At 36.5% G+C, this 27,598-nt stretch overlaps 1 protein-coding gene across 2 annotated transcripts in view; it reads right to left on the minus strand.

Annotated features, from left to right (window-relative positions):
- Positions 1-27,598, minus strand: part of PKN2 (protein kinase N2) — a 134,585-nt gene that overhangs the window by 15,655 nt on the left and 91,332 nt on the right. The window contains exons 9-15 of one of the 2 annotated variants that reach the window (XM_061183928.1): positions 7,545-7,688; positions 7,149-7,224; positions 6,380-6,554; positions 6,024-6,150; positions 3,830-3,960; positions 3,675-3,750; positions 3,505-3,596 (exon numbers count right to left, since the gene is read on the minus strand). In XM_061183928.1, the coding sequence (XP_061039911.1) occupies positions 3,505-3,596; positions 3,675-3,750; positions 3,830-3,960; positions 6,024-6,150; positions 6,380-6,554; positions 7,149-7,224; positions 7,545-7,688 (821 nt within the window). The remainder of the gene's footprint in view (positions 1-3,504; positions 3,597-3,674; positions 3,751-3,829; positions 3,961-6,023; positions 6,151-6,379; positions 6,555-7,148; positions 7,225-7,544; positions 7,689-27,598) is intronic. The other variant, XM_061183929.1, reaches the window with a different exon arrangement.

The following is a 27,598-nucleotide window of genomic DNA, read 5'->3' on the forward strand; positions in this document are numbered from 1 at the left end:
GCTGCGATTGTCTATATTGTTCAGCTGAAACTCAAACATATCTAATCTGTTTTATTTATATAACTAATGTATTTATGTTTTATCTCCCTAAGTGACTAGTTCCATTCTAACATCTTTTGGTGTACTTCCTTCAGTACATTATTAGACATGATAGAAACTTAAAAACTATATAAACAGTTATTTTGGTCAGTGGAAAATTACGTTAACAAGGCTAATCTTAGGATTAAATCATATATACGTATATATGATATATATAGAAAATCTGGCTAGCTGTGTTTTTGTTCTGCAACTACAAAAATATACTTCCAAGTCTATTCTGTTGTTTTGAAATGTGAACTGGTAAGAAAAGGAAGCTGAGTGAGGAGGCATAACAGTAACACACATTTAACATTCCTACTCAGGAGTGGGGGAAGATGGCACTCAGAAAGAAGTTCTACTAATGGTAGGTGGAAAACGTGATCTTTGTACATGAATTACATTACTTTGAAGTTAGTGCATAATTTGTGTTCCTTTAAAAAGATGTAGATTTGTGATTACCAGAGATGGGGTGAGGGGAGGGGAAATTGGATGAAGGCAATCAAAAGGTACAAACTTCTAGTTATAAGATAAATAAGTACTAGAGATATAATGTACAATATGATAAAGTTAACATTGCTGTATGTTATATATGAAAGTTGTTAAAAGAGTAAATCTTAGGGCTTCCCTGGTGGTGCAGTGGTTGAGAATCTGCCTGCCAATGCAGGGGACACGGGTTCGAGCTCTGGTCTGGGAAGATCCCACATGCCGTGGAGCAACTAGGCCCGTGAGCCACAATTACTGAGCCTGCGCGTCTGGAGCCTGTGCTCCGCAACAAGAGAGGCCGCGATAGTGAGAGGCCCGCGCACCGCGATGAAGAGTGGCCCCCACTTGCCGCAACTAGAGAGAGCCCTCGCACAGAAACGAAGACCCAACGCAGCCATAAATAAATAAATAAATAAAATAAAAATAATTAAAAAAAAAAAAAAGAGTAAACCTTAAGAGTTCTCATCACAAGGAAAATATTTTTTTTCTTTCTTTAATTTTGTATCTCTATGATGTTCACTTAACTTATTTTGACAGTCATTTCATGATGTATGTAAGTCAAATCATTATGCTGTACACCTTAAACTTATACAGTGCTGCATGTCAATTATATCTCAGTAAAACTAGAAGAAAAAAAACCAAACCAAATAACAAAAAACAAGTTGATTTAGAATTTTCTATAAGTAAAATAATAAAATTCACACTAGAAAGAGAAAATTTAGAAAGGAAAACTGTCATTAAGAACCATCAAGTATTTCAGAAACAACTATAGGGGAAAACCCCCCAGTGATATGCAATAACATTGAATTCTATGGATCTATTAAAAAGATGAGCTAGAAAGTGGATATAAAAGATTTCTGCTTAGTTGTTTACTATTCAGACTTGCAAGTCATATAACTTTTAAAAACATGCTGGTCTGTTTCCTTATTTTCTAAATTAATTTTTTTTCTTGGCTTCCTCTAATTGCTCTTTTTTTTGCTGCCTTCCTCAAAGTCCTCTAAGAGTGAGTTTTATTTCTCACTCTGAATTTTACATTTCTCTGTTTTTCTGGTTCTACTGGAGATTATTTTACTTCCATGTTACTGAATACATGGATTTATAACTGAAGTTAGATAAAGATCACTCATCAACTTTTCACTAAGGCTGGATTAATTTTAAGTAGGGGTAATGTCCCAGGTTCTGGCTAAAGCTTCATCCTCTGATCTGGACATTCTTCTTTAATAGTAATATTAATATTATTCTATGTATATTTAATTAGAAAGTTTTTTCCTACAGAGACGTGGCTCAGAGTAGTAACAATGTAGCAGAAAGTTATATAAACCACCAAGTAATTACCACTTTCCCATTATTAACTGCGGTAGTACCAGTCTCCTATTATTTTAGGATATAAATGAATTTACCATATATGAATCTGGAATAAAGCAAACATTCTTCCAGAAAAGAAAAACATTTGACCTTACTATTATTGTAATTAAAAACAAACTGACAGTGTAATTAAAGATTTGTTTTAACTACTTATGTAACAGAAATATACAGTTGTTAGCATATACTATAGTGTTCAGAATATTTCATAAATAATATGCAAAATCCTCTCTAAGTAGTTTTAGATCAGGGAAGAGTTTATTTTGATATAATTGAGAAGTATGAGAAATGGATAAAAAACAAATAGGCAAATCCAAAAGGAAAAGATTTTTTTATATAAAGGAAACCCGCATCTTTTAAGATCTATCCTAACTCTAAGAACTTCCCATATCATGGAAAAATATTAAAAATAGCAATTTGATATATCTATATGGCACTTAATACAATTTGGTAAGGCAAGTATTACCAAAAAATATATTTTAAAAATATGTGGGTTAAAAAAAAAAAAAAAAATGTGGGTTAACTGAGGCTCAAAGATGTTCAGTGAATTGCCCTGGGATCAAATCATTAAGTAAGAAGGAACAATCAGAACTAGAGAAGTCTTCTCACTGATAATCACAGGCTGTTCTCATTATACAGGGCTGTCTTCTATTAATATCAACTGGTGCTTCCTTAAACTGGTGGTTTAAGAAAAATACTACTTCTTCTAAATATCAAATGAAAGCCTCATTCTGTAATAAATATGCCATTTTATTATACAATAATTTCCATGTTGAACCACTCCATTAATTTGAGATAGTCTTTTTAAAGTATATTCTCTAACCTAATTACAATATTATCCCCAAAGTCCTTACGTTTCAATAACTGTAGATCAAGAGGTATCTGTATCAATTTACACCCAGAAATGTAAGATGCTGTGGTCAAAAAATACCATTTTCAGAAACATAGAGCAAAAAATAGATGTAGGTGCATTTTCAAAAGCAGAATATATTAACCATTCAGTTAACTGAAGATTATTTGTAAATGACATCTTATTACTTCTGTAGTATGAACAGGAAATAGCCTCACCCAACCACAGATGTATAACAGTTCCTATTCCATATAAACAGTTTAACACTTCCAAGTAAAAAAACTTATTAGAATTAGTTTAAACATTTCATCATCTTCCCTAGATATTCACTCAGCAGTAAAATGTCTTAAGAAGGGGAAGAGGGAGTTAGCTAGAAAGAAAACCATTTAATTAATGCCTACCTTATGCATTAATTTATTTAGTTTCTTTACTTATTACAGTTGACCCTTTAACAACACGGGGGTTAATCTGTGTATAATTTATAGTCGGCCCTCTGTTTCTGCAGTTCCTCCACATCTGTGGATTCACCAACCATAGACCATGTAATATTGTAGCGTTTACTGTTGAAAAATATCCATGTTTAAGTGGACCCATGCAGTTGAAACCCATGTTATTCAACGGTCAACTGTATTAGGAAAATAGAAAGTTTTGTTGTTGCAATACATACACTGATTTTTCACGATAAGCTACATTTTCAGAAAAATAAACAATTTCATTTTTAAAAAACTAACCTGTCTACTTCATCTCGAGCCACAATGTCGCCTTTCTTTAAGGCTTTTATAGCAAACATTTCATTAGTGTGTTTATATTCAGCCAAAAGCACCTGAAATGAGATTAAAATAATTATTTCCCATGTGAGTTATTACTTTTGTAGGCATTCCAAGAAAATTTAAAAGATTACCTTTCCAAAATGCCCTCTACCCAAGACAGCACAACACCGGAAGTCTTGTAGATTAAACTGAAACATTTGCTGAGATCTGAAAACAGTAATGTCAATCAAAATAAGGCAAAAGTATGGGACTAATCATGTAGCAAAGCTGTGTACATATTCTTTACCTTCTGTCCTCAAGTTCATGAATACCACTATATTCTAGGCCTGATTGAGGAATATCAGGCTCATATTCAGATTGAGGTTTTGGAAGTAGTCTATTTCTGTCATTCTCAGTATCAAAAACTGTTTCTGAAACCTGTAAAATATTAAACACTCATTAAATCATAGAAACATTCAGAAAACAACTTATTAGGTAAGGATAGTTAAAGAAAATGTTAAAAGTTGATATAAATATGGGTGAGAAAATAAAATTCAGATGTTGGATATTCATTTTTATGGTTATTAATTATATATTACTCTTATCTAAAAAAGGTAAAAAAATGAATACATTGGAAAAAACAAAAACACTAATTTGAAAAGATACATGAGCCCCAATGTTCACAGAAGCACTGTTTACAATAGCCAGTTACACAGAAGCAACCCAAGCGGCCATCAACAGACGATTGGTTTAAGAAGATGTGGTACATACAGATGGCCAATAGGCACATGAAAAGATGCTCATCATCACTAATTATTAGAGAAATGCAAATCAAAACAATAATGGGGTACCACCTCACATCGGTCAAAATGGCCATCATTAAAAAGTCTACAAATCATAAATGCTGGAGAGATGTAGAGAAAAGGGAACCCTCTTACACTACTGGTGGGAATGTATTTAAATTGGTACAGCCATTATGGAAAACAGTATGGAGGTTCCTCAAAAAACTAAAAATAGAGTTGCCATATGATCCAGCAACTCCACTCCTGGGCATATACCCAGATGAATCTCTAATTCAAAAAGATACACGCACCCTTATGTTCATAGCAGCACTATTTACAATAGCCAAGACATGGAAACAACCTAGATGTCCATCAACAGATGAATGGATAAAGAAGATGCGGTAAATATATATATATATATCACACACACACATACATACAATGGAATTACTCAGCCATTAAAAAGAAATAATGTCATTTGCACCAACATGGATGGACCTAGAGATTATCATGCTAAGCAAAGTAAGTCAGAAAGAGAAAGACAAATACCATATGATATCACTTACATGTGGAATCAAAAATAAAACACAAATGAACGTATCTATGAAACAAAAACAGACTCACAAATATAGAGAACAGACTTGTGGTTGCTAAGGGGGAGGGGGTTTGGGGGAGGGAAGGATTGGGAGTGTGGGATTAGCAGGTGCAAACTATTATATATAGGATGGGTAAACAACAAGGTCCTACAACATAGCACAAGGAACTATATTCAATATCCTGTGATAAACCATAATGGAAAGGAATATGAAAAATAATATATATATGTATAAATGAGTGACTTTGCTATACAGCAGAAATTAAACACAACACTGTAAATCAACTATACTTCAATAAAATTTTAAAAAAATGTATGTGTGTGTATACATACACACACACACACACACACACACACAATGGAATATTACTCCCCCCAAAAAAAGAATGAAATAATGCCCTCTACAGCAACATGGATGGATGTAGAGAATATTATGCTTAGTGAAATAAGTCAGACAAAGAAATAAATACTATATGATATCACTTATATGTAGAATCTAAAAAATAATACAAATGAATGTATATACAAAACAGAAACAGACTCATAGATTTAGAAAACAAACTTGTGCTTACCAAGGGGAGGAGGAAGGGGGGAGGGACAAATTAGGGGTATGGGATTAACAGATACAAACTACTATATATAAAATGGATAAGCAATAGGATATACTGTATAGCACAGGAAATTATACCCATTATCTTGTACTAACCTATAATGAACTAGAATCTGAAAAAATACTGAATCACTATGCTGTACACCTGAAACACAATGTTGTAAATCAACCATATTTCAATTTAAAAAAATGAATACATTACTTTCATCTTACATGCATTTTCAAAAATCATGTTAACCTAGTTAGAAGATGCACAGTGTTTCAGGCAACATGTCGTCCAATATCAGCCATGCTCCTATGCTCCTAGATTAAGCAGCCTATTCCATCTCTCCTGGCTCATGAGCATCCAGAGGTTTTTATGTTTCATTCACAAGCAACATAAACAACACAGTTCACACAGGCATTTTTTAACTAAAATGTTAAATGAGATGTTTTTAACATCTCATCCACTATGATGCTTTTACTGGTAATTTATTTGGTGAAAAGGAATTATACAAGGTTTAAAATGCCTTACCTGTCCTTGTGTATCCAAATCTCTTAATTCAGCAGATTCATCTATTTCTCCAAGGGAAGAATCACGTGGTGGGGCCAGAGGAGGCTCAGGTTCAAGATCAAAGTCCAATTTGGTTACTGCAGAATCACTTATAAAAGATAAAGCAATTCACCAAAAGCAGTAATCAAAAGTATATATTTTAAATAACTTTACAATTAAGGCAAACAATTTTATTGTTTTAAAAGTAAGCAGAGCACTAGCTTCAAAATACTATTTGGAAAAAATGAGACTTTTAATAGGCTCACTGTAATCAATATGTACAAATGTCACAATAACTATTTTATAAAAGCAATGCTTAAAAATCTTAAGACACATACCTAGCTGGAGGTGCTAGTTCAGGGATGTGTACATCAACCACTGGCACTGTAGCAGGCACAGGGGCTTGAGGGCTGAAGGTGCCAGAATGATTTACTGTAGGAATAGCTCTTCTCACTAGTCTTCCCCAAGTGGCAATATTAATATTCATTTGAGGAGCTCTGAGAAATGTTTTGCCTGTGGATATTGTAAATAAAGAAAACAGAACAAGTATTTTTTTAATATATTACCAAAAGGCATAATTTAAGAATTCATATTCATCGGTTTATAATTTATGAAGAACAAACAATATTTGTCACTTAAAAAAACAGTTCTTAACTATTTGTTATTAAAGGTAGTGCAAAAAAGCAAAATCAGTTTTAAAAATAAATACGTAGGAATTGCTCATTTAAGTCTAGTAATGGTATGTGGTTAAGGTTTAAAAACAGAATTCTTATCTTTTAGAGATACTAACTGTAATACTTATGGATGAATCAGTATGATGTCTGGGTTTGCTTCAAATAATCTGAGGAAGTTGTAAGCGATGGAACATAGATGAAACAAAACTGGACATAAGCTGACTGTTGTTGAAGCTGAGTGATGGCACACCGCACTAGTCTCTATACTTATGCATGTTTCAAATTTTCCATAACAAAATTTAGAAGTAAATAATTGAACAAATAAGAAGAAAACAAAAAGTAAAGATGGATATCACTTCTTAAATAGTATATACATTTTTAAAGTATTTAAGATAACACCAAAACACTTTGTACTTGATTTCTCAGTAATTACCTTGTTGTTTCGAAAAAATTTTCTTTTGTCTTTGGAGTTTTGGTCTTCTTTCAATAACTGGATTAAAAAAGGTAACCTGCAGTTAAGAAAATTCAAGTTGACATGACTATAGCATTAGATTTATGGTTCATGAAATTCAATAAACTTGCAAGTTTGAAAACTTAAGAGAATCTGAGATATAATTTAGTTCCATCTCCTCATTTTCTAGATGAGAAAACAGACCTAGAGAGGATAAATGACTTGTCTCAGGGTAACATACCTATTTAGTGGCAGAGTTGAGCCAAGAATTCAAGTTGTCTGCCATTCAGCCTAATACTCTTCCCACTTCTACATCATGTTGCCTACATATATAATTTCAATGGTAGTTATGCATATTTAATAAAATACATTTATTACCTCTGCAAATAAAGTACCCTGCGGTTCCAAATAGAGACACATGCCATGCCGTTGGTTGTCTAAAAAATCTTCTAACCTCAGAAATTTTACAGCACACAGAGATCGCCAATCACGCCAATAAACTGAAATTTCCAGTTCACGTGACTAGAATAATTAAATAAAAAATAAAGAAAACAGGGAACACATCATTGGACACACATGTGAATAAAATATTACAAAAAATATAAAATACAAATACAATAAACAAAGATAACATACACAACGGTTGCACTATTTTAAAGAGTGCTTTTATAATGTTTCTCTATTATATATTACTTTAACAAACTTATACATTTTAACTAAAAGGAAGACATTCATATTCCAACATTCCCCAGTTAAGGTATTCCTTTTAGATAAAGAATACACAACTGGGAACAATCAATACAGATGAATGACCACCGAAACTCTTTCTTTCCATCTCAGAGCGTCAATCTTTTGGATTTTCCTTCTCCTATTGGCATCATAGGCTGTGCTGTTGCTAGACCTCAATGTTCACCTCAAAGAACCCATTTCAAACCTTCTTATTTCTTTATCCCAATGTTGATCAGGAAAAGGTCTGTGAATAGCATTTATTCTCCACTTTCAGTGTGCCACACACTATGCGAAACACTTTAAGAATGTTAGGTCATTTAATCTTCTAAAGAATACCACCGTGAAGATGGCGGAAGAGTAAGATGCGGAGATCACCTTCCTTCCCACAGATACAGTAGAAATACATCTACACGTGGAACTGCTCCTACAGAACACCCACTGAACACTGGCAGAAGACGTCAGACCTCCCAAAAGGCAAGAAAATCCCCACGTACTTGGGTAGGGCAAAAGAAAAAAGAAATAACAGAGACAAAAGAATAGGGACGGGACCTGCACCAGTGGGAGGGAGCTGTGAAGGAGGAAAGGTTTCCACACACTAGGAAGCCCCTTCGTGGGCAGAGACTGCGGGTGGCAGAGGGGGGAAGCTTCAGAGCCACGGAGGACAGCGCAGCCACAGGGGTGTGGAGGGCAAAGCAGAGAGATTCCCGCACAGAGGATCAGCGCCGAGCAGCACTCACCAGCCCGAGGCTTGTCTGCTCAGCCGCTGGGGCGGGCGGGGGCTGGGAGCTGAGGCTCGGGCTTCGGTGCTAGCCGGGAGGGAGTCCGGGAAAAAGACTGCAGCTGCCGAAGAGGCAAAAGACTTTTTCTTGCCTCTTTGTTTCGTGGCGCGCAAGGAGAGGGGATTCAGAGCGCCGCCTAAACGAGCTCCAGAGACGGGCGCGAGCCGCGGCTATCAGCGTGTATCCCACAGCAACAGGGGCGCAGAGGGAAAAACGGAGAGATTCCCGCACAGGCTCGGCGCCGAGCAGCACTCACCAGCCCGAGAGGCTTGTCTGCTCACCCGCCGGGGCGGGCGGGGGCTGGGAGCTGAGGCTCGGGCTTCGGTCGGATCGCAGGGAGAGGACTGGGGTTGGCGGCGTGAACACAGCCTGAAGGGGCTAGCGCACCACAGCTAGCCGGGAGGGAGCCTGAGAAAAAGTCTGCAGCTGCCGAAGAGGCAAGAGACTTTTTCTTGCCTCTTTGTTTAGCGGCGCGCAAGGAGAGGGGATTCAGAGCGCCGCTTAAACGAACTCCAGAGACGGGCGCGAGTCGCGGCTATCAGCGCGGACCCCAGAGACGGGCATGAGACGCTAAGGCTGCTGCTGCCGCCACCAAAAAGCCTGTGTGCGAGCACAGGTCACTCTCCACACCGCCCCTCCCGGGAGCCAGAGCAGCCTGCCACGGCCAGGCTCCCGTGATCCGGGGACAACTTCCCTGGGAGAGCGCACGGCGCGCCTCAGGCTGCTGCAAAGTCACGCCGGCTTCTGCCGCCGCAGGCTCGCCCCACCTCCTCCATACCACTCCCTCCCCCCGGCCTGACTGAGCCAGAGCCCCCGAATCAGCTGCTCCTTTAACCCCGTTCTGTCTGGGCAGGGAACAGACGCCCTCAGGCGACCTACATGCAGAGGCGGGTCCAAATCCAAAGCTGAACCCCGGGAGCTGTACGAACAAAGAAGAGAAAGGGAAATCTCTCCCAGCAGCCTCAGAAGCAGCGGATTGAAGCTCCACAAACAACTTGATGTGCCTGCATCTGTTGAATACCTGAATAGACAACGAATCATCCCAAATTTAGGAGGTGGACTTTGGGAGCAGGATATATTAATTTTTCCCCTTTTCCTTTTTTTGTGAGTGTATATGTGTATGCCTCTGGGTGAGATTTTGTCTGTATAGCTTTGCTCTCACCGTTAGTCCTAGTGTTAGGTCCGTCGTTTCTTTTTACTTAAAAAAATTTTTTTTCCCTAATAAATGTTTTCTTAATAATTTTTTCCTTATTTTCTATTTTTAAAAAATTAAAAAAATTTTTTTAAATAAGTTTTTTCATATTTTAAAAAATTAAAAAAATTTTTTTTCTTATTAAATTTTTTTATTTTTATTATAAAAAATTAATAAATCTATTTTTAAAAATTAAAAAAAAATTTTTCTTAATAAATTTATTCTTAATAATTTTTTTCTTATTTTTTATTATAATAGCTTTATTTTATTTTATTTTATCCTCTTTCTTTCTTTCTTTCTTTCTATTTTTTCTCCCTTTTCTTCTGAGCCATGTGGATGAAAGGCTCTTGGTGCTCCAGCCAGGCATCAGGGCTGTGCCTCTGAGGTGGGAGAGCCAACTTCAGGACACTGGTCCACAAGAGACCTCCCAGCTCCACGTAATACCAAACGGCAAAAATCTCTCAGGGATCTCCATCTCAACATCAAGACCCAGCTTCACTCAACGACCAGCAAGCTACAGTGCTGGACACCCTATGCCAAACAACTAGCAAGACAGGAACACAGCCCCATCCATTAACAGAGAGGCTGCCTAAAATCATAATAAGGCCACAGACACCCCAAAACACACCACCAGACGTGGACGTGCCCACCAGAAAGACAACATCCAGCCTCATCCACCAGAACACAGGCACTAGTTCCCTCCACCAGGAAACCTACACAACCCACTGAACCAACCTTAGCCACTGGGGACATATACCAAAAACAACGGGAACTACGAACCTGCAGCCTGTGAAAAGGAGACCCCAAACACAGTAAGATAAGCAAAATGAGAAGACAGAAAAACACACAGCAGATGAAGGAGCAGGGTCAAAACACACCAGACCTAACAAATGAAGAGGAAATAGGTAGTCTACCTAAAAAAGAATTCAGAATAATGATAGTAAGGATGATCCAAAATCTTGGAAATAGAATAGACAAAATGCAAGAAACATTTAACAAGGACGTAGAAGAACTAAAGAGGAACCAAGCAACGATGAAAAGCACAATAAATGAAATTAAAAATACTCTAGATGGGATCAATAGCAGAATAACTGAGGCAGAAGAACGGATAAGTGACCTGGAAGATAAAATGGTGGAAATAACTACTGCAGAGCAGAATAAAGAAAAAAGAATGAAAAGAACTGAGGACAGTCTCAGAGACCTCTGGGACAACATTAAAGACACCAACATTCGAATTATAGGGGTCCCAGAAGAAGAAGAGAAAAAGAAAGGGACTGAGAAAATATTTGAAGAGATTATAGTTGAAAACTTCCCTAATATGGGAAAGGAAATAGTTAATCAAGTCCTGGAAGCACAGAGAGTCCCATACAGGATAAATACAAGGAGAAACACGCCAAGACACATATTAATCAAACTATCCAAAATTAAATATAAAGAAAACATATTAAAAGCAGCAAGGGAAAAACAACAAATAACACACAAGGGCATCCCCATAAGGTTAACAGCTGATCTTTCAGCAGAAACTCTGCAAGCCAGAAGGGAGTGGCAGGATATACTTAAAGTGATGAAGGAGAAAAACCTACAACCAAGATTACTCTACCCAGCAAGGATCTCATTCAGATTTGATGGAGAAATTAAAACCTTTACAGACAAGCAAAAGCTGAGAGAGTTCAGCACCACCAAACCAGCTTTACAACAAATGCTAAAGGAACTTCTCTAGGCAAGAAACACAAGAGAAGGAAAACACCTACAATAACAAAACCAAAATATTTAAGAAAATGGGAATAGGAACATACATATCGATAATTACCTTAAATGTAAATGGATTAAATGCTCCCACCAAAAGACACAGACTGGCTGAATGGATACAAAAACAAGACCCATATATATGCTGTCTACAAGAGACCCACTTCAGACCTAGAGACACATACAGACTGAAAGTGAGGGGATGGAAAAAGATATTCCATGCAAATGGAAATCAAAAGAAAGCTGGAGTAGCAATTCTCATATCAGACAAAATAGACTTTAAAATAAAGACTATTACAAGAGACAAAGAAGGACACTATATAATGACCAAGGGATCGATCCAAGAGGAAGGTATAACAATTGTGAATAGTTATGCACCCAACATAGGAGCACCTCAATACATAAGGCAAATACTAACAGCCATAAAAGGGGAAATCGACAGTAACACAATCATAGTAGGGGACTTTAACTCCCCACTTTCACCAATGGACAGATCATCCAAAATGAAAATACATAAGGAAACACAAGCTTTAAATGATACATTAAACAAGATGGACTTATTGATATTTATAGGACATTCCACCCAAAAACAACAGAATACACATTTTTCTCAAGTGCTCATGGAACATTCTCCAGGATAGATCATATCTTGGGTCACAAATCAAGCCTTGGTAAATTTAAAAAAATTGAAATCATATCAAGTATCTTTTCCGACCACAATGCTATGAGACTAGATATCAATTACAGGAAAAGATCTGTAAAAAATACAAACACATGGAGGCTACACAATACACTACTTAATAACGAAGTGATCACTGAAGAAATCAAAGGGGAAATCAAAAAATACCTAGAAACAAATGACAATGGAGACACGACGACCCAAAACCTATGGGATGCAGCAAAAGCAGTGCTAAGAGGGAAGTTTATAGCAATACAAGCCTACATCAAGAAACAGGAAACATCTCGAATAAACAACCTAACCTTGCACCTAAAGCAATTAGAGAAAGAAGAACAAAAAAACCCCAAAGCTAACAGAAGGAAAGAAATCATAAAGATCAGATCAGAAATAAATGAAAAAGAAATGAAGGAGACAATAGCAAAGATCAATAAAACTAAAAGCTGGTTCTTTGAGAAGATAAACAAAATTGATAAACCATTAGCCAGACTCATCAAGAGAAAAAGGGAAAAGACTCAAATCAATAGAATTAGAAATGAAAAAGGAGAAGTAACCACTGACACTGCAGAAATACAAACGATCATGAGAGATTACTACAAGCAACTCTATGCCAATAAAATGGACAACCTGGAAGAAATGGACAGATTCTTAGAAATGCACAACCTGCCGAGACGGAACCAGGAAGAAATAGAAAATAGGAACAGACCAATCACAAGCACTGAAATTGAAACTGTGATTAAAAATCTTCCAACACACAAAAGCCCAGGACCAGATGGCTTCACAGGCGAATTCTATCAAACATTTAGAGAAGAGCTAACACCTATCCTTCTCAAACTCTTCCAAAATATTGCAGAGGGAGGAATACTCCCCAACTCATTCTACGAGGCCACCATCGCCCTGATACCAAAACCAGACAAAGATGTCACAAAGAAAGAAAACTACAGGCCAATATCACTGATGAACATAGATGCAAAAATCCTCAACAAAATACTAGCAAACAGAATCCAACAGCACATTAAAAGGATTATACACCATGATCAAGTGGGGTTTATTCCAGGAATGCAAGGATTCTTCAATATACGCAAATCAATCAACGTGATACATCATATTAACAAATTGAAGGAGAAAAACCATATGATCATCTCAATAGATGCAGAGAAAGCTTTTGACAAAATTCAACACCCATTTATGATAAAAGCCCTGCAGAAAGTAGGCATAGAGGGAACTTTCCTCAACATAATAAGGGCCATATATGACAAACCCACAGCCAACATTGTCCTCAATGGTGAAAAACTGAAACCATTTCCACTAAGATCAGGAACAAGACAAGGTTGCCCACTCTCACCACTATTATTCAACATAGTTTTGGAAGTGTTAGCCACAGCAATCAGAGAAGAAAAAGAAATAAAAGGAATCCAAATCGGAAAAGAAGTAAAGCTGTCACTGTTTGCAGATGACATGATACTATACATAGAGAATCCTAAAGATGCTACCAGAAAACTACTGGAGCTAATCAATGAATTTGGTAAAGTAGCAGGATACAAAATTAATGCACAGAAATCTCTTGCATTCCTATACACTAATGATGAAAAATCTGAAAGTGAAATTAAGAAAACACTCCCGTTTACCATTGCAACAAAAAGAATAAAATATCTAGGAATAAACCTACCTAAGGAGACAAAAGACCTGTATGCAGAAAATTATAGGACACTGATGAAAGAAATTAAAGATGATACAAATAGATGGAGAGATATACCATGTTCTTGGATTGGAAGAATCAACATTGTGAAAATGACTCTGCTACCCAAAGCAATCTACAGATTCAATGCAATCCCTATCAAACTACCACTGGCATTTTTCACAGAACTAGAACAAAAAATTTCACAATTTGTATGGAAACACAAAAGACCCCGAATAGCCAAAGCAATCTTGAGAACGAAAAATGGAGCTGGAGGAATCAGGCTCCCTGACTTCAGACTATATTACAAAGCTACAGTAATCAAGACAGTTTGGTACTGGCACAAAAACAGAAATATAGATCAATGGAACAGGATAGAAAGCCCAGAGATAAGCCCACGCACATATGGTCACCTTATCTTTGATAAAGGAGGCAAGCATATACAGTGGAGAAAAGACAGCCTCTTCAATAAGTGGTGCTGGGAAAATTGGACAGGTACATGTAAAAGTATGAAATTAGAACACTCCCTGACACCATACACAAAAATAAACTCAAAATGGATTAAAGACCTAAGTGTAAGGCCAGACACTATCAAACTCTTAGAGGAAAACATAGGCAGAACACTCTGTGACATAAATCACAGCAAGATCCTTTTTGACCCAGCTCCTAGAGAAATGGAAATAAAAACACAAATAAACAAATGGGACCTAATGAAACTTAAAAGCTTTTGCACAGCAAAGGAAACCATAAACAAGACCAAAAGACAACCCTCAGAATGGGAGAAAATATTTGCAAATGAAGCAACTGACAAAGGATTAATCTCCAAGATTTACAAGCAGCTCATGCAGCTCAATAACAAAAAAACAAACAACCCAATCCAAAAATGGGCAGAAGACCTAAATAGACATTTCTCCAAAGAAGATATACAGATTGCCAACAGACACATGAAAGAATGCTCAACATCATTAATCATTAGAGAAATGCAAATCAAAACTACAATGAGGTATCATCTCACACCGGTCAGAATGGCCATCATCAAAAAATCTAGAAAAAATAAATGCTGGAGAGGGTGTGGAGAAAAGGGAACACTCCTGCACTGTTGGTGGGAATGTAAATTGATACAGCCACTATGGAGAACAGTATGGAGGTTCCTTAAAAAACTACAAATAGAACTACCATATGACCCAGCAATCCCACTACTGGGCATATACCCTGAGAAAACCATAATTCAGAAAGAGTCATGTACCAAAATATTCATTGCAGCTCTGTTTACAACAGCCAGGACATGGAAGCAACCTAGGTGTCCATCACATCGGATGAATGGATAAAGAAGATGTGGCACATATATACAATGGAATATTACTCAGCCATAAAAAGAAATGAAATGGAGGTGTTTGTAATGAGGTGGATGGAGTTAGAGTCTGTCATACAGAGTGAAGTAAGTCAGAAAGAGAAAAAGAAATACAGTATGCTAACACATATATATGGACTCTAAGGAAAAAAAAAAAAAAAAGGTCATGAAGACCCTAGTGGCAAGACGGGAATAAAGACACAGACCTAGAGAATGGACTTGAGGATATGGGGAGGGGGAGGGGTGAGATGTGACAGGGTGGGGGGGTGTCATGGACATATATACACTACCGAATGTGGAATGGATAGCTGGTGGGAGGCAGCCGCGTGGCGCAGGGAGATTAGCTCGGTGCTTTGTGACCACCTAGAGGGGTGGGCTAGGGAGGGTGGGAGGGAGGGAGATGCAAGAGGGAAGAGATATGGGAACATATGTATATGTTTAACTGATTCACTTTGTTATAAAGCAGAAAGTAACACACCATTGTAAAGCAATTATACTTCAATAAAGATGTTTAAAAAAAAAAAAAAAAGAATACCACCGGGTAATAAGACCAGTGATTACAGGGGTCTGCGTAGGTAGGTAGCAAACAGGAAACTAAGTTTTATACAGAAAAATGTTCATTTATTACAACATCAAACAGAACAAAACGAAACAAAAAAACCCCCCCAAAACCAGGGACAACTTAAGAGTATTATACCATATCTTCATGAGGGAACACTCTGTAGTCATTAAAAATAATGCTTATGTGGAAAATATATTTAAGGTTTTAACAATCAATTATTAAATGTACTTGTAGAACACAGTTTATAAACTGGAGGTCAAGCCATAAATTGACCTCTACATACAAGTCATAATCTGCATACATTTTAATTATAAAGCATAAGACTTCTCCATTATTTTGTTTTTCAGGATTTTGTGGATCACCCACAAAAAGAGATAAATGTTTTTCCCTTTAGGCTCAACAAAGTAATAAATTACTTCTTTCATATAAAAACTTTCAATTTGTGAACTTATGCATCTTATTATCTAAGCTTCTAGTATGCATAATAAAAAAACCATTTGACTTTAAATAATAAAACTAGTTGATGCAAATGAACACAGAAAACACTTATAAAAAAACAGAACATGAAAAAAATGAGTCAAGACACAATGTGCCAAAAGGTCTCATAGACACTCAGAAAAAAAGGACTAGAAAAAGATATCTTGGCAGTGAGTATATGAGCTCAGGACTTCCTACCTCATTGCTTCTCTCTGATACATAATTACTATGGGAGAGAATACTTGTCAGGAAAGAGTAAGGATGAGTAGAGGATTATTATTTTATTATTTTAAGATCAGCAAATGGCATTTAGAAGTGGTGGGTATTAATGCTATAATATTCCATTCAAGTTAAAATTTTAAGTATTTTGAAAACAGTTATTTTGGGAAATAAACTGCATAACTGAACCAGGCGTTGGTAATTTAGACTACTTTATTTTAGATTAGAAAAGGAGAGGTCTACTTTCTCCTAACTTCTTCCACGGTATCAGGGAGGAAAACTTGTTATGGATCAGGCAAATGCAAGTGGTATAGATGCTAGGGACGAAATTAGTAATTCTTAAAAGTTCTTATACTTTTCACACTGCTAGAATTGTAAGACTGTATCTTTCTCTGGATGAGAGAAGGTCAAATCACCTCCTTTATATTTTTTCTAGCCACTCTGGTAAAACTCACATATTAACTCATTTCCCTTTCCTCTGTCTGTTTATTCCATTCTTCAACCTGAAGTATGTTAGAAACACCTGAGATTTGGGATGGAAGGTTATCTTAAGGCCTACATTAGCTTTCCTGGAGTTCTACATGAAATTTTAGGTATAAAGCTCTTCACTTTTTGTTACTTTGCATTGGTCCCTGTATCACTCTCTCTACAATTTAAGGGGGGAGAGTGGCTACAGTCCAAAGCAGATTAAGATATTTTATGTCTACTCATAACACTGTTGCATGGAACCCTAATCCTACTTTAACCCCTAACATCTACTGCAATTCAGTAAAGCAGGGATATAGTATCTGAAAAGCAAAGTACCCTCTATATAGGGAAATGCCACTGATATTTATTGAATTTAAACTGCAAGTATGACTGCTCATTTGCTGGCAATTTTCCAGATGAAGCAGGTCCATTCCATAAAGCAAGGGCATGTTTGTAGGTAATGTCAAACCTCAAGAGCAACAAAATTCTACATGGAGTAAAACCACTGCCAAGATAGCTGAGCAGTATGATCTGAGCTAACTACAGATTGGCAATACTGGCAAACTGTCTCAACTTGTGTTTCATTTTGTCTTATTATGAATCTGAAGCTAGGATCAAAGAAGAAACTGTGGTAGAACTAAGGAATCTGTATGGTTTGTCTGAAGTCTCTGTAAGGCCTGAAAGTAAATAGTAACTACTTTTTCTAAAGTAGTTAGCATGATGATTTGATACACATATACAAATATATACTACTAAAGAATTCCTCCCATCTAATTAACACATCTATCACCTATTTTACACACACACACACACACAAAATATTTACATTTGGTAAGAACATTTAAGTTCTGTTCTCTTAGCAAATTTCATTCACACAATATAGTATTATTAACTAGTCACCATTATACATTGCATTATACATTAGATGCTCATTTACCTTATAGATGCTTTATTTACCTTATAACTGAAAGTTTGTACCTTTTTACCAACCTCTCCATACAACCATTTTTCTACTCTTGGTTTCTATGAGTTTGACTTTTTAAGATTTCACATGTAAATGATACTATGTAATATTTGTCTTTCTCTGTCTGACTTCTTTCACTTAGGATAATGTCCTCAAGGTCCATCCATGTTGTCACAATGGCAGTTTTTCCTTCTTTCTCATGGTTGAATAATATTCCATTGTATATATATACCACATTTTCTTTATCCATTCATCTTTTGATGGACACAGACTGTTTCCAGATATTGGCCATTGTGAATAACGCTGCAATGAACATGGGAGTGCAGATATCTCTTCAATATCCTGTTTTCATTTCCTTTGAATATATACCCAAGAGTTGGACTGCTGGATCATATTGGTAGTTCTATTTTTAATTTTTTGAGGAACCTCCATACTGTTTTCCACAGTGGCTGAACCAATTTACATTCCCACCAACAGTGTACAAGGGTTCCTTTTTCTCCACATCCTCGCCAACAGTTACCTCTTGTCTTCTTGATGACAGCCATGCTAACATGTGATATCTCACTGTGGATTTGAATTGCATTTCCCTGATGATTAGTGATGTTGAGCACCTTTTCATGTAATTCCTGGCCATCTGGATGTCTTCTTTAGAAAAATGTCTATTCAGTTTCTTTGCCCATTTTAAATCAGATTATTTGTTTTTTGTTGTTCTTGCTATTGAGTTGTGCAAGTTCTTTATATATTTTGCAATATTAACTTATCTGATAGATGACTTGCAAATATCTTCTCCCATTCTGTAGATTGCCTTTTCATTTTCTTGATGGTGTCCTTTGCTGTGCACAAGCTTTTTAGTTAGTAACTACTTCTTTTTTTAAATTTTATTTTAATTTTAATTTTTGGCCACACTACACAGCTTGTGGGATTTTAGTTCCCTGACCAGGGATCGGACCCGGGCCCTTGGCAGTGAGAGCGTGGAGTCCTAACCACTGGTTGTCAGGGAGTTCCCAGTAACTACTTCTTAATAAATGGAACTACTGGGTATTCTTTTGGCCTAGAGACACACTGTAAAAAAATTACTGGAACACTGAGGATGTTGTGAATCGAGAAAGTTTGGGAACCTCTGATAGGTGAAAATGAGAGGCAGGTTTCACTGCTGAAAAGGAAAGAAAGGGCAAAAAGCAAATTTTCTGCAGCACTAAAAGAGAGAAAATTATTCAAAGCATGGAAAATTCAAAAACCAAGGAAAGGTGAGATTTGTAAAGGTGCACATGTCAGGTGTCACATTAATTGGTCTCCTCCTTTGATTACTTGGTCTTCTATGGGCTTCTGAGGACAACACAGGCTTGGGAAACATCAACTAGGGTCCCAGCAGTAAAGAGACTGCACACTCAAAAAGAGTTTAAGTTTTTAAAAATTGGCTATTTATGAAGGTAAGATTCAGGTTAAGGAATCAACAAGGATGGGAAGTATCTGAGGATTACCTACAGTAGAAATCTATTACCACTCCTAGCCTGAATGAGCAAGAAGAAACAGTTACCAGAATTCAGTGAGAACTGGATCTTGGAAAAGGGACTGTCAAACAGGAACTGCAGCCATAGATGAACACTGCTGTAAAAAAGGGAAGGAGAGAAGGAAACAAACACCCTGATTACCCTCTCCTCCTGCCCTTAGATCTTCTAACATTGTCTCCCCTTTCATGTCAGAGCCCACTGATTCAAACTCGCAGCTATCAGCCTCCAGAGACAAAGAGAAGAACAGGGAAGGGAGGCCATCAGAATCTACTATGGGGCAAAGAGAAAACTACCACCTCAGGAAACAGTAATATCTGTTTTCAGTTCAGGAGTTCAATGAGGGTGACTCTCAGCTGGAACTAATGTGACAAAAAGAAGGAAACCTTAGGATCTTTTGGGAAAATGAGAAACAGAGAAGAGTGAGACTGAGATAACGGAGAATACAAAGCTATGACCTCTGCTTGAAAAGTCTGCCCCCTATAGATGTGGGAGCAGAAAAGAAAAGTAAACAATTGTGATACAAACTATTTAGTGCTGTAACAGTTATATATAACTGCACCCTATATCAATTCACATCCTAGAAAAAGTTCCAAAGACTCCCTATTATTCCAAACCTATTACAAACTTTTCTGCCTCAGTGTATACACATATAGTTCCTATTTCTAATCATGTATCTTACTTCCCAACCAAAACCTACATACCTATAAAGACAAGGTTGAAGGATGCTGTGGGGGCATCAGTAAGGAAATGGTAAAGGGTAACAATAGTTTTAGGGTAAACAGAGAAGCAAATGAAATTTTCTGATGGCCCCTTTCTCAACTCCTTCCTGAAGAATCAAGGAAATGGAAATGTTTGACCAAACATCTAGCTGTGTGGTAACAAAGAAGTAAAAGAGCCAGAGTAACAATAATAACATGAGCTATCATTTACAGCAACACCATTATGTACAAGGTGTTAAACTAGGTGCTTTATGCAGATCTGGTAACAGTTTAGGATACTAAATTTAAGATTTCAGAACAATTCATTGCTAAAATGACAAGGAGCAAAGGTATACTGGGGTTGATGCATTCAAAGAAGTTTGAAATAATATGTTAAATGGGTTGTTGTTTAGATAGTTAGATTTTTTAAATCCCCCATAATGATGACGGGATGTTGGAGTGAAGAACCAAAGTCCTTAAGGATACTGGCAAGTGCCTGGTGGTCAAGAGATGATAGAGGGGTGGGGGGAAAAGACAATTATATATATAGTTCATTGGCTCAGAGGACTCATATAGCCTCAGAGGATATGATGTGTCATTTGATAGTAATAGAATTGGAAGCAGCAAAAGAGGTAAAAAGGGTAAGTATTATTATAGCTTCATTGTAACTTAAAAAACAGCATCTCAAGAATAAAATACCTAGGAATAAACTTACGTAAGGAGGTAAAAAACCTGTACTCAGAAAACTATAAGATACTGATGAAAGAAATCAAAGATGACACAAACAGATGGAGAGATATACCATGTTCTTGGATTGGAGGAATCAACATTGTGAAAATGACTATACTACCCAAAGCAATCTACAGATTCAGTGCAATCCGTATCAAATTACTAATGGCATTTTTCACAGAATTAGAACAAAAAATTTTACAATTTGTATGGAAGCACAAAAGACCCCGAATAGCCAAGGCAATCTTGAGAAAGAAAAACGGAGCTGGAAGAATCAGGCTCCCTGACTTCAGACTATACTACAAAGCTACAGTAATCAGGACAGTATGGTCCTGGCACAAAAACAGAAATACAGATCAATGGAACAGGACAGAAAGTCCAGAGATAAACCCACACACCTATGGTCACCTAATCTATGACAAAGAAGGCAAGAATATACAATGCAGGAAAGACTGTCTCTTCAATAAGTGGTGCTGGGAAAACTGGACAGCTACATGTCAAAGAATGAAATTAGAACACTACCTACACCATACAGAAAAATAAACTCAAAATGGATTAAAGACCATTCTGAATGTAAAGTCAGATACTATAAAACTCTTAGAGGAAAACATAGGCAGAACACTCTTTTATCGCAGCAAGATTTTTTTCTATTCACCTCCTAGAGTAATGAAAATAAAAACAAAAATAGACAAATGGGGCCTAATTAAACTTGAAAGCTTTTGTACAGCAAAGGAAACCATAAACACAACTAAAAGACAACCCTCAGAATGTGAGAAAATATTTGCCAACAAAGCAACCGACAAAGAATTAATCTCCAAAATATACAAATGGCTCACGCAGCTCAATATCAAAAAAAGAAACAACCCAATCAAAAAATGGGTGGAAGACCTAAATAGACATTTCTCCAAAGAAGACATACAGATGGCTAAAAAGCACATGGAGAGATGCTCAACATCACTAATTATCAGAGAAATGCAAATCAAAACTGCAATGAGGTACCACCTCACACTGGTCAGAATGGCCATCATCAAAAAATCTACAAACAATTAATGCTGGAGAGGGTGTGTAGAAAAGGGAACCCTCCTACACTGTTGGTGGGAATGTAAACTGGTACAGCCATTATGGAGAACAGTATGAAGGTTCCTTAAAAAACTAAAAATATAGCTACCATATGATCCAACAATCCCACTCCTGGGCATATATCTGGAGAAAATCATGATTTGAAAATATACATGCACCCCAGTGCTCATTACAGCACTATTTACAATAGCCAGGACATGGAAGGAACCTAAATGTCCATCATGGAGGAATGGATAAAGAAGATGCGGTACATATATACAATGGAATATTACTCAGCCATACAAAAGTATGAAATAATTCCATTTGCAGCGACATGGACTGGACCTAGAGATTGTCATACTGAGTGAAGTAGGTCAGACAAAGACAAATATCATATGATATCGCTTATATGTGGAATCTAAAAAAAGGGTACAAATGAACTTATCTACATAATAGAAATAGAACTACAGATGTAGAAAACAAACTTATTTGTTTACCAGGGGCTTACCAGGGGGTAAGGAGGGGGGTGGGATAAATTGGGAGATTGGGATTGACATATAAGCAATACTATATATAAAATAGATGATCAATAAGGACAGTACAGCACAGGGAACTCTACTCAATACTCTGTAATGGCCTATATGGGAAAAGAATCTAAAAAAGAATGGATATATGTATATGTATAACTGATTCAGTTTGCTGTACACCTGAAACTAACACACACTGTAAATCAACTATACTCTAATATTAAAACAAACAAACAAACAAAAAAATAGCATCTCAGATTAAACAAATACGCCGAACGTGGGAATTCCCTGGCAGTCCAGTTGTTAGGACTTGGCATTTTCACTGCAGTGGCCTGGGTTCAATCCCTGGTCAGAGAACTAAAATCCGGCAAGCCGCGTGGTACGGCCAAAAACAACAATAATATGCTGAATGTTAGCTCACACATGGAAGAAATTAAAATTTCTTTGTATTCCTATTCTATGGCTTGTTCTATATTAAGATGTTTCACACCCCATTTAGATGTTTGCATGCATTTTTATCCTTTTATAGGGAGGAAAGCATCTTGCTCATTATCATGGTTTCTATGAGGAATAATTTTCATTTTTCTCCTAAATATCTGGGTCTCTACCTTAACCCTCTTATTCATCTCCTGGAGTGAGTTATCTGATAAAAGACTGGGAGAGAAACTGGACATGAATAATCCAGTCCATTTCTTCCTTTTTTCCTTGAGAGCCGGGCTGTTAAATGGAAGTATACAATTTGTTTTTCTCTGCTATGCCTTAAATTTTATATGGGCTGGAGCCCACAATGATCTAAGGGACTGAATATAGCCCCATTATTGTTGCACACCCAACCACACTTTCAAATATCAGCTCATAATGACATTTTACTTTCCATTAGTCACACCTTTCTTTCTTTTAACTAGTTCAGAACTTGGGTAAGGAAGAGCCCCACATGTAAAACTTCCAATCTTTTTCTTAATGGCTCATTTTAAGACAGCCAAGGATGGCCACACATTTCACCAAATCTGCAATACGATAAACAGAGATTATGAAATGGATCTCAGGAGAAATAAAGACAATTCAGGGAGAAGAAAATGTAAAATTGATATCCTCTAAAATGTAAGAGAGGATATTATCCCCATGAGAGGAAAACAAGATATTTAAAAGAATAAGCTTTTAGAAATTAAAAATATAATATCAGATATAAGTTTGTCAATCAAGTCTTGGCAAATAAAAGTATCAAACTTTCCCAGAAAGCAGAACAAAAAGACACACTGACAGACAATAGATAAAAGATAAGAAAATCAGAGGATCAATCTAAAAGGTTCAACTAGCAAAAGAGACACTGAAAATGAAGAGGAAATTATCAAATAAATGCGATTTCTCAAATCTGAAGAATGAGCTTTCAAAACTGAAGGTGCCACACAGTACCTATCACAAAGAGTGAAAACCACCTACACCTAAGGTACACCATTGTGAAATCACAGAATCCCAGGGGAAAAAAGATAAGAATCTTAAAATCTTTAAAAAAGAAAAAGCAAATCAAAATCAAAGATTAGAAATCAAAGACACATAAGCAATCTCAACTACAATACTAGAACTACAATTCCTTAAAATTCTTAATGAAAATAATCTCCAACCTAGAATTCTAGACTCCAAGCATGACAGCAGAATAAAGATATTTCAGATATGCAAGATCTCTAAAACTTTCATTCACTCTTTTCTCAGCATGTAAATGTGGGATATGATCCACCAAAATGAGGACGTAAAACAAGAAAGCTGAAAGAGAAATTCAAGACTCAGGTGATCCAATAGGATTATGGTGAAAGAGAGTCTCAAGATAAAAGCTATATAGCAGTCATTTAAATTGGAGCAGAAAGATGTAAAGCTCCAGAAAGGATGTTGCTGGGGAGTAGAGTGGGTCCAAGGATGACTGACAGTTTGCTGATACAACTGCCTACATAGAGTTATTCTAGAGTCCTTCTGGAGATCCTGGTGATAAAGGATAGGTGTATAGAAAACTAAGCAAAGCAAAACAAAATAAGCAATTAAAAAAAAGGGCAATTATTTGCCCAAAGGGGGTCTTGGTACTAAAAAGAGAATGTAATCATGGTATGGAGCATGGTTCATCTGTAAACAGTATTTACATAGTCATAATAATATAAACACTAAGTTACTGATTTAACCTAATTATTTGGAAGAATGAGGATAGGAGTGTGGATGGTTTAAGAGTAGTATGTATAGGCAATTTCTGAAAATGTGAAACCAATAAATAATAAGAAACCCTTGAGTTCTTGGATACCTTAGCCTCTCACTCCTACCAATATCTACAATCTTTCCACAATCTCAGCTGTTTGAATCCTTCTCTCTGACCATCACCTCCTAACATTCTACTAGCTCACTCTTTCTAGTCCCTCAACATCCACTGGTCCTTCAATGCTACTGTTACTTCTAATCTATTAACCCTATTACATTTTTACTGGCTCTCACTACCTTAGATGTTCTCTTCTTCCTTTTCCATTGATCAGTGAACATTCTCTAGTACTCTGCTCTTAACAGAACTGGCTCCTGCTAAAATTTTTCTAAGTTTCAGTTCATCCTGTTTCTAATATTGATAAAGGTGGTTCTCTATTACATTAGCAAAGTTAATCAAAAGGAAATGTGAATGGGAAAAGGTTAGATATAAAGGGTCTTGCTTTTTATTTCAATCTCTCATGGGAGGATTAAACTTTTACAGCAGGAGGGCTGAGGGAATTCAGAAAAAATGTGAAATTACATAGCTACTGTGTTTATAATAAACATTAAGAAAGACCAATTTTTATAGGAAAATATAAAAAGGGTAACCTGATAACAGAAAGAACACAGAACTGACAGGACACTTCAGAATCCTAGATTATAGCTTAGGCTAGTTATTTAACCCCTAGGCCATAATAATATCCTTATTAATCTGTAAAATGAGGGGGCTGGATTACACCAGCAATTTTCAAAACTTTTTTTTTTTAAAGCGGCAAAATCCAAATGACATCTTACCCAGAATCTCAAAACAAAAAGAAAAAAAAAAAAGGGTCTGTGTTGCCATCTGAAATAATTCTGCAGAGCCCTGAGCTCCCAGGAACATAACTGAACTTTTCTAGATCATTCTAGATCTAGATAATTTCTATAGTATCTCAAAACTCAAAAAAGACCTATCTGGGTGTTCCCTGGTGGCCCAGTGGTTAGGATTCTGGGCTTTCACTGCCATGGCCCGGGTTCAGCCCCTCGTTGGGGAACTGAGACCCCACAAGCCACGTGGCGTGACCAAAAATAAAAAATAAATAAATAAATAAAAAGACCTATGAATTTTTGTATTTTGGAAAGGATAGAAACAGTATAGACAACTCAGTTCCAGAATGTCATAGGAAAGAAACTTGACATTTGAGGCAAAATGCTGAGCATGAACATGTCAGTTTAAAATAATATTTTCTATAAATGTTTCTATAAACATTTTCTATAAATAAATATTCTATAAATATAAGGAATAAAGTAAAAGACTAAAAAAGCACAAAAAATGTAAAAGTAAAATGTACTGTGTAAACAGAAGGATTTATCACAATAAGGAATGTGGCCTCCAAAGAGGAGCTTATAATCCAATTAGGGATACATAACATGCATATCAGGAACCCAGAAGGTCTAACTGGCCTCAGGGAGAATAGCTTTACTTAGCTATGCAGTGTCTTCAACGTTTTTAAGGGAGGATTACTCCAAAGTGGGAAGAAAGTCTGATGCCATGAAGAAGAAAAACAATTTTAGGTGAGGATTAAAAGTGCAAGTAAAAACAACCAATCAACAGTTATCAGTCTTTCTAGTTTTCTAAGCTTATAGCTTGGGTAATATTAAATTATTTTCTCTTTACCAGGCTTTCATGGTCTTCTGCTGTTTCCTCCTTTTTGCCACTAACTTTCTATCTCATACAAATCACCACAGAGGAAAGAGCATTTTGAAGGACACTCGAGGTCTAGTACCAGCTCTGAAATTTATCAATATGTAATCACTCTGGTTCTCAGTTTCCTTAATTATAAAATGATGGCAAGACACTTAACTACTTTTAAGTTCTATTTTAAATACAAAACTCTAACACAATAACCTGGCTACAAGAGAAATTTTCTAACCAGCCATTTTCCCTTTAACAATAAATGTCTTAAATTTCATTTTGATCATAACACTCATTAAAATCCTATAATTACTTTAAATAGGCTCTGAAATGAAAGAAAACGACATTCAACCAGTTAATTTCCCATTACTTAACATGCTCTTCCATTATACTCAAATTCATAGCCACACGTCACAGCCTAGGGCTAAAGAAAGAACTAAAGTCATTGAGTAGCTAAATGTCCCCGGCAACACAAAGCATTTCTTCTTAACAGTCCTGTAAGGATTATATTTTACCCCCATTTTAGAGACTGTGAAATAAATGCCCAGTAGTAAGGTTATGTATCTTGTCTACCATCAAATATCTAATAAGTAAATGAATCCAGTTTGTCTGGCTTCAAGACCAATGCTATAGCAAACCTATTAATTTAAGAATGAATGGAAACTGAAACATTTTAGAGTCATAAATATTTACATGTATTCACAGTATAGAAGGAAGATGCAAATATAACAAGACATGTATATAACGATATCCATATACACTAACAACCTCAACTGCATTTCCCTCTCTGGTGGGCTTGACTGAATTATATTGGTCTAACTATTTAATTAAACAGCTAATTTACAGCATGTAACAATGCTAGTTCCAGCAAATATCAGAGCTGAAAAAAAATCAGAGTTGACAAAGAGAAAATATCAGACTTGAAAAAAATCTTGGAAGTGTAATCTTTTTCTGATACAACAATTCCCTTAAATCTCTCTTATATAAGTTGCTCATTCAACTTTATTGAGAGCACCTTAAGAAACTAAAAATAGAGCTACCATATGATCCTGCAATCCCACTCCTGGGCATTACCCGGAGAAAAACATGGTCCGAAAGGATACATGCACCCCAATGTTCACTGCAGCACTGTTTACAATAGCTAAGACATGGAAACAACCTAAATGTCCATCAAC

This window comes from Eubalaena glacialis, chromosome 3 (assembly GCF_028564815.1).
Source record: "Eubalaena glacialis isolate mEubGla1 chromosome 3, mEubGla1.1.hap2.+ XY, whole genome shotgun sequence".
In the NCBI taxonomy this organism is placed as follows: Eukaryota; Metazoa; Chordata; class Mammalia; order Artiodactyla; family Balaenidae; genus Eubalaena; species Eubalaena glacialis.